The 13,499-nt window shown below is 47.3% G+C and overlaps 1 protein-coding gene across 1 annotated transcript in view; it reads left to right on the forward strand.

The window, feature by feature from the left end:
• The window catches only part of pacrg (PARK2 co-regulated), a 119,040-nt gene that overhangs the window by 16,726 nt on the left and 88,815 nt on the right, over positions 1-13,499 (forward strand). Inside the window, exon 2 of the mRNA XM_071519361.1 lies at positions 4,441-4,575. Coding sequence (XP_071375462.1) covers positions 4,441-4,575 — 135 coding nt within the window. The remainder of the gene's footprint in view (positions 1-4,440; positions 4,576-13,499) is intronic.

Raw genomic sequence — 13,499 nt, forward strand, 5'->3', positions numbered from 1 at the left:
GAGAGAGAGAGAGAGAGAGATATTAACCAGGGCCTCATATGAGGGAGTGCAGTAGTAATGGTAATGCAGGGCTGACAGTGAATTGACGGCCCCTCACCAAACATCTATCACAGGCATTCAGAGGCATTTTGGGGCAGTGGTAGAGAGAGAGGGAGAGAGAGAGAGAGAGAGAGGGAGAGCTGGTGCTGGAGGCCCAGGCACAGTGATGGATCACCTACATGCTGCAGCAGCCTCGCCACGCTGAACTCACCCTCAGAATTGATGAGCCACACCTCTTGTCTCCCCGTCTCTCTCACTCTCTCTTCCTCTCGTCTCCACTATTTCTCCATCATTCTCCCTCTTTCCCCATCCCCCTTTCTCCATTGTCATCTCTCCTCTTTCTCTCTTTCTCTCTCTGTGTTCTTTCTCTTGCCATTTCTTTCCAGCTTATTTCTGTCTCTGTCTCTCTCACGCCCATCTCGCCCTCCATCTTTACCCTGCCTCCCTATCTCTCAGCCTCTGTCTCTCACTTCATCTCTTTCCTTCCGTTGCACGCTGTTCCTCCGGCCCCACCCCCTCCTCGCTCTGCGTGTCAACAGCAGGCAGCAAACCCATGGAAGCGCCATACTAATAAGGTTAGAGGGAGCATCTCTGTTTCTCAGGGTGACACCTTTATAAATGACAGGAGCGCAAGGCCCTGCCGGTGTCCAATCACCTCTGCAGGAGCTCGCCCATGGGGAGTTCAGTGTGGGGAGCGTGTGTGTGTGTGTGTGTGTGTGTGTGTGTGCACGCACGCGCGTGTGCGTGCGTGAATGCGTGCGTGCGTGAATGCGTGTTTGTGTGTTATTGCCTGTGTGGGTCTTGGAGCAGCCAGGTTTACGGTGGAGCTAGTTGGAGTGGACAACAGCATTAGGGAGGAAACGGATCTGGAGGCAGAGTGAAAGCGATGGAGAGAAATGACAGCCTGGAGCTCATCTGACCAGTACTTCCTTGTTATGACTCCCTGATGTGTGCACCAGGGGCACACAAAACAGACACTTCCTCCCTTTATTGCCTTACACCACCTCTATCTCCGTTCTGTAGTCTGTCGCCTCACAGGCTCGCTTTATGGCCTCCTCTGAGGAGCGGGATGTGATGTGCTTGTATGTTGTCTGTGTTATTGGCTCCTTTTTTCTTGTCTTTTTCGACATTCATGTTTATGTTTATGCCAGTGTTTTAAAGCAGGGGCTATGTTCAATTACACTGGAGTATACGGCCCTGAATGGAGCTTTTTTCATTTCAATAGCGACACCACCACCTTTCTGGCCCCTCACACCGCTGACACAGAAGGGAGTCAAAGATACACAGGCAGAGTTGCGGGAGACAGGAAAGTCACATAAAATGATGCAGATGAAGGGAGAAGTGTAGAGCTAGCGACAATGTGACATGCTGGCTAACAGAACAACAGAATCAGCAGGAGTTGTTGTCCTCAAGACGCCTAGTCTAAATTGAGTTAACGCAGATCCGTGCCTACCCATACAAGACAGAACTTAGAGACATTGCTGCTTACAACATAGACATCATGTGCTCTTCCTGTGGAATGCTCACCCTGTCCATTGTGTTTGTGTTTGATGGGATGCTGGGATGTTGGATCGCAGGCCTATAGTTTGAAGTCCCCATGGCCTCTCAGAGGAAGGAAGCAACTCTATAGCTTCTCCAAGGCTGCTGTAAGACAAACTAGGTTAGAAGCTAGCTATTACTTTCAGGGATAGCATTTTCTTTCTCAGCATGCAGGGGCTTTAGACCGGAACGTCATGAATGGCAGAGCAGGAGCAGGCAGATCAGTGGAATGGCATCAGGAAGCTGGCAGGTGATAATCTCCCCACAACGCTATTCCTATTACAGTTCTCCTAAAGCTGTGAGGAACGCTAGCCTACATCCATAGGGGAGGAAGGGGCTTCTGTGTTCTGTGGTCTGGAAGCCTTTTGTAGCGTGTGCAGACCCATTAGAAAATATGCCTGCGTGCGTGCATATAGGCGTGTGCATGCTTACTTGTGCATTTGTCTGGCTGTATGTGTGCGCCTGTGCCAGTGATGATAATTGGAGAGAAAGCGGGGGAATAGCCGTGAAGCTTGCAACACCTCGGCCATGGATGCAGGCCATGGAATTGACTGCGGCGTCATCATTCCTGACCATAAAAGCCGCTCAGCCAGTCAATGCAGTCTGGGTTCATTCTCTCCTAGCTGCCCAGTCTGAGCTATTTTTAGCCTTCCTGTGCAGCATGGCTCAACCACCGTCCTAGCTACCTGGATATGAGGGCTTTGTCGCTCCTGCAGGCTGGAGCGTCACTGATCTGCAAGCTTTACAGCTGCCTATTTCCCCAGCTAGGACTGCAAAACAGCTCCCGTAGAGAGAGGAACAGAGACAGACAGAGAAAGGAAGGAAGGAAGACAGACACACAGTACTGATGTATGCTTCATAGGGTCTAGGTGTACAGCATCAAAAAGCATTAAACGCTTGTACTGAGTTATTTTTTGTCCTTGTCATGAATACTCAGAAGTGAAACAGTATTCTAATGAGGCAGGCTGACAGTTTACTATTCATGATGATTGGAAGTTAAAACAATACAAGCGTTCATGCCCTCCAGCATCAATGTATGGCCTATCATTTGTTGCAATGAATTTCATTTTGGATAGTACAGTAGGCTATACTACAGAGTGCCTTTTTTTTCTTGTGGTTTACATGCATTGTTAGTCACAGACATTTTGTTTGGGTAGTCTTTCTCCTGCAGGTATACAAACCTGTGCCTATTAATTCAGCATAATATTATTCAGTATTCCCTGGCATGGTAAACAAACGCTCCAAACGGATTCATTTGAAATGCCTGCGCTGCAATCCCATGGTGCATTAAGGCTGTTTAAATGCAGTGAGTGCTCAGACACTCACTCAGGGTCCCTCATAATAGTTTCTCCTCTCTTCTTATTTCTCTTGGGCCTAGCTATACTGGCACCAGTTACACCACATCGCATGAGCAACTTAAACTGCATTATGTTTGATTTTGATCCATATTACATCACTCCTTGGTGGCAGTTTTACAGGGATACACTTGTGGTTCTAAGTGTGGTTCTTAAACTTTTTTTTATTTTTGAATTATGCAACAAACAGGCAATACCACTGTAAGATGTAAAATAAAAACAAACTAAACTAGCCCCACTGCCACCAAAATACTAGATTAAAGGCTCTTTCAAATCTCTCAAGTGTTCTTTGTCGTGCCTGGAGATAGAAGAGTGGTTAAGTCCGCCTCCACTGAAGCCACATGTGTCCCTAGGATCGAAACCCCACATAGTTTTGCTTCCCTCTCTACTTTTCAACTGTTTAAATAAACTAAAAAATACTGGAGGTGAGAGGACTGCTCAATCTATTGAGTTTAACAGGACCTTCATTTCAAATACGCCAGTCATATGCTGTACTGCTGTACCGTACACATCCCAGTCCCACTCTGCTCTGCCTGTGGGCTGCTGTGGAAAGACTCTGTTTCTCAATGGGCGGTAATCTGAGGATTAATGACAGCAACGCATCTGCCAGTCATGTGGCGGCGCGACACAGATGGCGAGGGATGCGCACAAGGGACGCAGGGTGGGAAACGATTGGCTCCGGCATTCTGTCATTCGTCCGTTACAACATGCTGTTGCAAAGCTCTAATGTTTTCAATCACTTCTATCCAAATTCTTCAACTATGCCTGAGTGGCTCCCATTTGAAAAGTCTCACCCCTGGGTCTTCAGTAGGTGCTTGGTTTGGATTTTCGGACACTTTCCACACTCGGACTGTGGTGGAGTGTTTCTCTGCAGGCGTTGTTGTTGTAGTATCCTCTTTACAATGTAATCTTTTTAGCTTCACTTCCTCTCCTTTCAACTCTAATGTGTTGCATTGACGTACATCTGTTTTATGAGTACCATCACTACCAATACCACCACAACATTAGCAGCAGACACGGTGTAAAGTGATAGGAGTCCCACTGGCTTTCAGTGGCACAGTAATAGCACATATCCAATATGGAGGCAGAGAAAAGATGATCCTAACAATGCCGCTGGCAGTGCCTCTGGCTACAGGGCCAACACACACACAGACACACACACAGAGACACACACACACACACACACACACACACACACACACACATACACACACACACACACACACACACACACACACACACATACACACACTCACACACAATCTGTGTTTTGGCTGCCTTAGAGGAGCAGAGGAGCAGGCACATATGTCTCCCTGAATTACTTTTAAGAAAAGGCACTGGGAGTGATTCTATTCTTGTAGGGGAAAAACACAGTCAATTCTGATTTCATAAAACAATTCTCTCACTTGCCCTGTATTTCTCTGTTTTTTTTTCCTCAATCCCATTTTCTACTTCTCAATTTTCTTTACTCACTCTCCCCCCTCTGTTGGTCCTGGTGTCGGACCAGGTGGTGGGGCCGCCAGCTGCGGGGGCTTTCCGGGAGCGTCCGGCCAAACCTACGGGGTTCCGCAAGTTCTACGAGCGCGGAGAGTTCCCAATGGCCCTGGAGCACAACGCCAAAGGCAATCGCATCGCATGGAAGGTAGGGGGTACTGCCCTTGTGATAGCATTGACTAGCGCTTAGGGTTTTGCTCTCTGTTGACAAAATGGCTTGGGTGGTAATGTTGCCAGTGGGGTGGGTTGTTTGTCAGAACAGGGGGGGGTTGAAAACAGTGAATAACCTTTAGAAGCAAAGACAAAGCTATTGGGACCCAATTAAAAGCCTGGTAAAGAAAAGACATCAATCAAGCCACCTAAGAAAATATCTGGCGGGGAAATCCCAAGAATTGTTCATCTACAACTACACACAACTCTAGGGTCTTTGTACACAATCCACGACTTGGCTCCTGGACTTTGAGGACTTGATAGGTGCTATGCAAACACCATTTATCGTCATCATTATCAGCATCGATGCTCAGCTGAAGGTGATGGTGACAGTTTCTCACATCATCACTGGTCCACTGAGGGCTGTTATCCTGCAGGAGGCAGTGTAGATTAGCTCAGTTGAAAGCTCCACCTGTCTCACAGCACCAATCACAGAATCCATCAATCACAAAGTCCATATGAAGTCAGGGCAGCCTCAGCAAAACACAGGCAGTAATTGCATATATACTTCTGTGTATGTGCGCGTGTGTGTGTGGGGGGTGTGTGTGTATGTTTTAACATGCAAGCCTCTACAGAGACATTAGGCCCCTGACTGACACAGTGTGTATGTGTGGGATGTATTCTTCTAATCACCATGTTGCTTTATTACAGCTCCCGCTGTGCTGCCGGCTACTCCATAACTTCACAACCGCAGCGCAGCAACCACTCTTAATGACATTTATACATAGTAAGCAAGGATAAATGAATCAAAGCAAATATGCCCCTTTCTTCCCCTTTCCCTTCTTCAAAGAGAGAAGGGTGGGCGGGCGAGTGAGCTTTCTCGCTAGTTAGCTGTCTGTCTCCAGGTGAAAACATTGTGAAGGCATCTCTCTTTGTATGAATTATTTATGTAAAATGTTCAAATGAATCTTTGCTTTTGCAAAAAATAATGGATTTCTTTTGTGCTCCGCCATGAAAAAGCACTCAGCAAATGGGATATGGTGTATGAAATTGTTGCTGTCATATCCAATGCGGCTGTTATGCTTATTGATTTTTTTCCCCCCATACCTATACACATGCTAGTCATTTTTATAATTTTCCTCGACAGATGAGTTTATTGCTCTACCACTGTGACTGTTCGAGTTAGCACTTTGAGTGAGAACAAGTCTCTGTAGAGAGTTTTGTCTTATGAAGTAGTGTGTCTGTTTTAGTGGAGAAGAACTGTTTTTTCTGGTATAATTAGTGTTTTTCGGACCTCTGTTCTTTTAAATCAGCCCACACGGAGATGGCCAGTGCTTAATGTGTGTGTTTGTGTATGTGTGTATGTGTGTATGTGTGTAACATAGCAGAGAGTGTAACCATGATTGGAGTAAGTGGAGAGGGGCTGCTGCGTGTTTGCACTGAGCTGCCCTCGGGGCACAGGTTCAAGACGGCAGCTCAGGATCAATCCCAGCCTGAGAGCTTGGCCCCGTAGCAAATAAAAAGTCTGGGGAAAGTGAGAAAGAGAGTGAGGCTTTCGGAAAGAAAAATAAATGGTGTGTTGATCTAGTTTGTCGGCTGAGTACTCAAGCATATTATGTGTGTGCGCGTGCGCGTGTGTGTGTATCAGTGCGACTGTCTGCGTTGATGAGTATGTGTATTCAGGTCAGGAGTTCAGCTTCCCCCCTACAAAGATGCTGTCTGTACATGTTTGCCTCTGCACAGCAGCAAACAGCCAATGTGGCTCACCTCTCAAATTGACCATGAAATAGACAAACAGGCCGCATATTTAGCCAAACAAGTCTGTCCAATCAATACCGGCGGCTCTTCTGTACAGGTGCACACATTTTTTTCACAGCTTCTCCCTTTCTCCTCCTTCCCCCTAACCTAGTCATCCCCCCTCCGAGCAGCAGGGAGCAGCAACGTGTGGTTCTGGGCTCTCAATGAATCATCCGCCTCACGTCTTTCACAATCCCCCTCTCACACCCAGTTAGGCTAGCACTGGGCTGTAGGCCGTCCCGTGATTGAATAGTCTAGTGGAAAGGCAGTTTTGTCATAGCCTACTGGGGAAACATTTCATTGTGTTTCCTCCAGATTGTTTTGGTGGCAGTGGAGGATGGGGGTCGTTTTGGTACTGGAACCAAGGTTTGCTCTGAGACATATTCTCAGTATGAGTTTCAGTGCATATAGGGCTGCACGATTATGGCAAAAATGATAATTATTTCGCTAAATATTGTGGTCACGATTATGTATCACTATTATTTGTCTCGGTTTCAGGAAACAAATTTATTTCATTGCATTTTACATAATTTACATAATTATTAATTGTGGAAATCACAATATACGATTATCAGTGATTAATTGTGCAGCCCTAAGTGGGCCTAAATGTTATGATTCGAAAACACCGTTTATTTGGATACAGTACTGTTTATGGAACAGTTTCCCTTCATTTTTTTTGATTTGGGTGAGCAATAAGCAGTGATAATGAATTGTTATTGCTTTAGTTGTGTTTCAGCAGTTGGGTGTAAGTGCTGCTGGATGAATGATTCTCTATCTCTATCGTTAGCACCAGTCTCTTCTCTCTTTCCTTAATAAAACAGATGTAAAGTATGCTTTACCTGTTATTGCCAAGTCTGAAATGGCCTACTCTCTGTTGTGTTGTTCTGATCCTGCCTGAGCTGTGTGTGACAGGAAGCTGTTCCATCCAGCATACATATTTGTTGAACACTTAAGGTAGATGGTGCTAAGTGTGTACAGGTCTAATGATAGAGAATTATGACCTTAAGGACATGCAACTGTGTTTATTTGTGTGTGTTCACGTGCGTGCGTGTGTGTGTGTGTTTGTGGTGTATGTTCATGTCTATGCGTGCGGAGGAAATGCAAGTGAACTAAATGTCAAGGGCGAGCTGAAAAAGGGAAGGTTGTATCCGAGAGGTAATTTGGCTCTCCAGAGGTAAAAGCCTCAGCTGTAATGGCTCGCTCAGGTAAAAGCTTTACACGTATGGGGAACATGTGCGGCAGATAGATAAGAGAGAGGAGAGCGAGTTTCTATCCCTGTCTATGTGAATTTGTGTGTGTGTGTGTGTGTGTGTATTTGGCCCCTGCCATAACATAGAAGCCAAAGGACTGGAACAGCGCTGTAATCTACTGTGCTCCCCAGCGGCAGAGAGAGAGGGGGGGGGGGGGGGGGGGGGGGAGGAGGAGAGAGAGAGAGCGAGAGAGAGAGGGAGAGAGAGAGAGAAAGAGAGAGAGAGACAGCTCCACAGGGACTCAGCAATCAGGAGACATGGCAGCCGCTTGGCTCTCAGTTATAATGGATGAGTTGAGGTCTTCCTGCCTCCCTGTGGGGCTGGGTTCGACTCTCCCCTCCCCTCCCCTCTGCTGCGCTCTGCAGCCCCGCAGCCAAACGACATGGTGCACAGATACATGCAGATGCATGCACACGCACTCACACGTGCATATACGCCCCCAGAGCTCCTAAACACCCCTGTTTATTTCATTACATTGATCGCCTATCTACTTTATCCTGCTCCTATATCTCCTGTTCTGCTTTGTCTCTCCTGTACGCTGCAGGTTGTTGTTTTGTCCTCTTTATAAATCCTGTCCGTATCTTTCCCCGGGCTTCCACCACTCCACGCTCCTCCTCCTCCTCCCCCTCCTCCTCTCCTGGCTCATGTACTTTATCTATTCCCCTTTGTCCTTTTACGGGGTCTGTCCGGGGGCAGAAAGGAAAAGGCATTTTATAAAAATATCAATGCAAACCTGATTCCTGCTTGCCCTCCGCCACCACCAGCCTCGGTCGGCTCAGGCACAAGGAGCGCAGAGATGAGGGGGGGACAATCAATTAATCTGATCAAGCGCTTTAGGAAATGGAGAGCGTAAGCGCTCCTAGGGGACGGATATCCATCTCCTTGGGATGATTGAATTACGCACAGAGCGAGAGTTGGGGAGGAGGGAGGGCTGGAGAAATGAGGGGGTTAGGGTGACCGAGGATGAGGGAGCATGTGCTTGAGGAACGCAGTAGGAGTGTGTCTCAGTGTGAGAGAGAGAAAGAAAGAGAGCAAGAGTAAAGAGTGGGGTGAAAGAGAGATGAGGTCATTGCAAAAACAGCTATGGAGAGGAGCCTTTCCCCCCCTCCCTCCTTTTATTTATCCCCCATCTGTCCATTTACATTTTTATGTGTCATACCTTATGGTTGATAACCCCCTCTTCTGACAGCTATATTACATGGCATGGGTACATCATTTTGCTTTGGAGTCAATCCACAGCTGAGTGCTACCCTTGGCAAATTTGTCATTTACTTAGCAGTCACAGGTATATGGACCAGCAGCATGGAGGAAGGCAGACTGGATTTTTATGGCAAAGACATTTTGACTTTATTGTTTCTTATCTAAATTGCATGTGTTTTAATATCATATACACAAGTGAATGATTGGCAAGGAACCAACCGCCACCTGTGGTTCCATTCAGAAATTAGAGAGCTTATAGTAACAGAGCTAAAAACAGCTAGCGTAACCAGTCCAAAGTACAGCAGCATAGCACTCCCACAACAGCTGTTTCTCACAGCTCTCTTGGTGAATGAGCTCTTCTGTTGTTTCATAAGCTGCACAATATATTGCAATATGTTGCTTAGAAATGTACTGCTCCTTTCCAGTGTCACACTCTTTTGCAGAAAATGGCCTTCTCTTCCGCGTCCGTTGAATGCATACAGTACCTTCTCTTCTACTCTATATGAATGATTTCTTATCTACTCTGTGCGCCAGAGCTTTGTAGGGGAACCTGTGAATAGACAGAATAAAATGGGGTTAACCATGCGTTTTCTCCAGCTCCCTGGCTGAAAGCTGGATACTCTAGGGGGATAGTTCTGTGTCATAAGGAAGAAGATGAAACACAATAAGAGGAGAGAATATGAACAAGGCCCCCTGGGCTTCCTCTGAGAGGAGAGAGGAGGGAGTTTAGATTAGAGAAATGGGAAAAGCACCAGGCATTCTCACTAAAAACAGAGATGAGAAGAGAAAGAGGAGAAGCAAGAGGGAGGAGGTGGAAGGAAAAGGCCTCCGAAAAAACAACGGCGGCCAAGCATCAAGGCCTGTGCGCGCCGTCTCCCTGGAGGGAGAGAATTGTCAACGGACTGCTGCGAAGCTGGAGCAGCAGCCCAATGAGCTGCTCCACTGCCATGCTGCTGGCTGCGACCGGAGGAACGGAGGGACTGGAAGAACGGAGGACTCCAGCAGAGAGAGCTTGTCTGCGGATCCTGAACTGCTACACCGCCTGCCGCCCTCAGCCATTATTCATAGCAGACAGACGCCGTGTGAAGCTGATGATGGTTGCTTAGCCTGTGGTTCTTCCACTCTTGCTGTGGTATGAGACAATAGCAAAAAAAATTATATTTTGAGAATATGGAGGATCACTGTAGAAGCTTTTATACCTGAAGAGGACTCCCAGTGCGAATCAATATAAACACTGTTGACTTCCTGTCTATGAGTATGGAGGGTCATTGTCCGGGACAAAGAATCAAAGTGGCACTGCTCCTATATATTTGGTGTTACAGCAGTTACAGCAATATAGCCTACAGTAGATCTGTTGTTAAGATTCCGATTCCCAACATCAATGATCCTTTCTCCTTATCTCTGAGGCTCCCACACAGCTTGTTTTCATAGTCCAGCGCTGTGACAGGCAACCCACCGCTCCCCGAGACCATCTTTCCTCGAAGCAGCATGCCAGGACTAATATTGACACGTTGGGACACGGCTGCAAACGTAGAAAATGAGCCTCCCAGTCTGCATTGTGGCCTTTGGAATGCTGTGTGGTGTTTCATCATGGGGCCCCTGCTTTCTGTCCCGCTGTAATTTCCTCTCCCAGTCCCTGAGTCCTCACATCATCCCTCTGGACACCCTGGTGATCTCACCCCCCACGCCCCCTCACTCCTGCCGCAACCCCACACAGCTGGCTCCCCCATGCAGATGGTGACCTAAACAAACGCACACACACTGTCTGTCACAGGGAAACACAGGACTGTGACTCCTTGTAGGCAGATGGAAAAAGCCATAGATAGCTCAGGCAGAGAAACAGAGAGCACAGTGATAGATAGATGTCACAGTGGGGAGAGAGAAGGAGATTGTAGAAGGGGGCAGGGTGGCTACCAAAATGAGACAGAGACAGAGGACGGACAGAGAGGGACATGGCTTGTCTGCCAAGGCTACAAATCACGTCCCCGAATGCGGCCCCGGTGCTGTCACCCCTCCCTCCCACAGAATAAGCCAGAGATCTATTGATTGGCACTCGTATTAGCTAGCGGGCTCCAGCTCAAAATGGAGCCTTTAATTAACTAAATGGACCGGCTGCAGCTGTGTGTGAGCCAGTGAGGGAGGGAGGAGGGAGGGAGGGAGAGAGAGAGAGGGAGAGAGAGAGAGAGAGAGAGAGAGAGCTCCCAGCCAGCATAGAGAATAAGTGGGGTTAACTGCAGACCCCCTCTGCTATCAGTCAGGATGGACAGGACAGGGACAAGGAGGGAGGAGGGGGCGAGAGAGAGGGTGCTGATGTCCTCTGTGCTCTTCAGTATCGCCTGTCCCAAGTGTCCTGTGCCCACCTAACCTCCTGGTCCCCCTCCCTATTCTTATCACTAACTGGGGCCCCCATCGGACCCAGCAGTCACCCCCAAGAGGCGAAGTACCAGCCAGCCAGGCCTCTTTTTTCTGTACACTGCCCACACTATCGCTATTCCTCCCACCTTCTCTCTCCCTCCCTCATGCACCACTCTCATTCCTGTCCACTCATCCATTCTGTCAAAGGTTAATTGGTTTGGAAAAGATTCGATTCATTCTGGACGTTAATGCTGTTATCATGCTTTTGTTTGAAAAAAAAAACAGAGAGAAAGAAAAACTACCCCCCGCATGCACTTAAGCCTAATTTAAAATAAAGGGGAAAAAAGAAAAAGAAATCCAATTTAATCTTTAATTTTTTTTCTTACTCTGGCCCAGGCTTGTCCCCACAAGTCTTTTCCTTTAAATTATGGCAGAATTTCATTACCTTGAAAGCTTTTCGGCCCCCTCCCTCCGCTCCCCTCCCTGTCTCCAATACTTTGAATGGATCGACGGGACTAATGTCTTTCTTGTAACCTCAAGGTCGGAATATTTGGATCCGTAGAAGCGCTCAAGGGTCCCTGTGATTAATGCACTGTACAAAGTGCCTTGGAATAATGCGGCGGCTGATGGCTGCACCGAGTGAGCAGTCGTGCGCCCCCCCCCCCCCCCCCCCACACACACACACACACAAACGCAGACACGCGTCCACATTCACTGGAGGTAGTTGTGGATAGAGGTGCCCCTGTCAGTGCCCTTGATGTGGATCATGGGAGGCATTCATATTCAAATGGAGTTACCCGGAGCCACTCTCGTTTTCCCCCCACTGTGCCATACGTCCCTCCCCCAAGGAGCTTTTATGCTGTTCTCTCCTCACTATGTCACATCTTTGCTTACCTGGGCTTTGTTGGACACAACCAGGCTATTACTTCCAACAGAGCTGCTTATAGGATGAGGGATTTTCATTGCAGTGCAAGGCTCTCGCTGGAGTTTCTGTATGAGAAAGTCCAATAGTGCCTCTATCGCCCAGTCAACAGCTTCACTTTTCGTTTACCTATTAGTGTGCTGCCTCAGAGAATTAATTAGGTTTCCTTTAAATGTCAAAGATAGAAACAGTTTTACGCAGTCCAGTATCTACAATGAAACAGCCACTGTCTGATTATCACCATGGTCTTGATGTTTTTTGCTGACACAGCTGCGATGTCTGATAAAAATGTGATTTTCTCTGTTTCCCCAGCCACCTTGCAGAGGTCCTCGCAGTGGCTGTTGGTGCATGCTCTCCACGCCCTATTGATCCCAGATACACGGGCCCCTGTATTGAAGGTGTTCGTAGAGCTGCAGATGCTATCTTCACTTTTGTTAATTATTTACATTTGGTTCCACAAATCTGATCAATAGTTAATTGAGGTAGCGGGAGCTGTCTGTGAAGAAAAAGAAAACTTTGTGTAACTAAGGCACAACATCTACAGTGCTGCCATGTAGATGACTTTTCATCATCACTTACATTATTAAATATAATATTAAAATAATATCAAAACCATTAATAATATGACACATTGCACTGTAGAGAATCTTAGAGAATCAGTACATATTGGCCTTGGAGCTTGTCCAGGCTATTAGCTAATTTATTACAGTAGGTTAAAGACAAAGAGAGAAAGCCTGGAGGATACATTGAGCTGCTCCATCCATGCTCCACTAGTCTTCACACTCATACAACCCAGCAATAATTCCAAATGGCAACATTTTTTAAGGGAGTGGAGGACTCATGGCCATTCTGTTGATTGAAGTGCCATTTAAAGTGGCAGGAGACTGACTAGAATGCACTTCTAGTGTCTGTCTCTGGTGGGCGTTTGAGGAAGAGAAGCCTCTGGAGTCCGGCTCTGCAGGGGCAGGGAGAGCGGGGAAGTGATGAGGCAGACCTTGGGGTATTTTACTTTATGCGTGTGTGTGTGTGTCTGTGTGTGTAAGTGTGTGCTTGTGTGTCTGTCTGAGTGATTGAGTGACAGGAACTGATTAGGCCTATGCAGTAGCAGCTCCATCTTAGTAATCTGTCCCGCCACACCTCAGGGGACGAACCGTATGCGAGTGGATTTGGCTGTTAATACTGCGGGGCCCATAATGCATTATGAGCGGAGATTCATCTCATTGTTTCTGTTCCCATTTACCCGTTTTTAGCCGCATGTGTGCCATTGTTAACTGACAAACGTGTCAATGACTAATCTGCCTTGGTGTTCGACCACCACACCTTGTATTGGCTCCGTCGTTTCCTTATCTCGCTTCTGTTTCCAGCCTGTCACTGATAAGAGAGGAGGAAGGGAGGGAG

This window comes from Centroberyx affinis, unplaced genomic scaffold, assembly GCF_046629955.1.
Source record: "Centroberyx affinis isolate AG114_WGS23_722 - 3 ecotype Tasmania unplaced genomic scaffold, CSIRO-AGI_Caff_v1 ptg000689l_1, whole genome shotgun sequence".
Lineage (NCBI taxonomy): Eukaryota > Metazoa > Chordata > Actinopteri > Beryciformes > Berycidae > Centroberyx > Centroberyx affinis.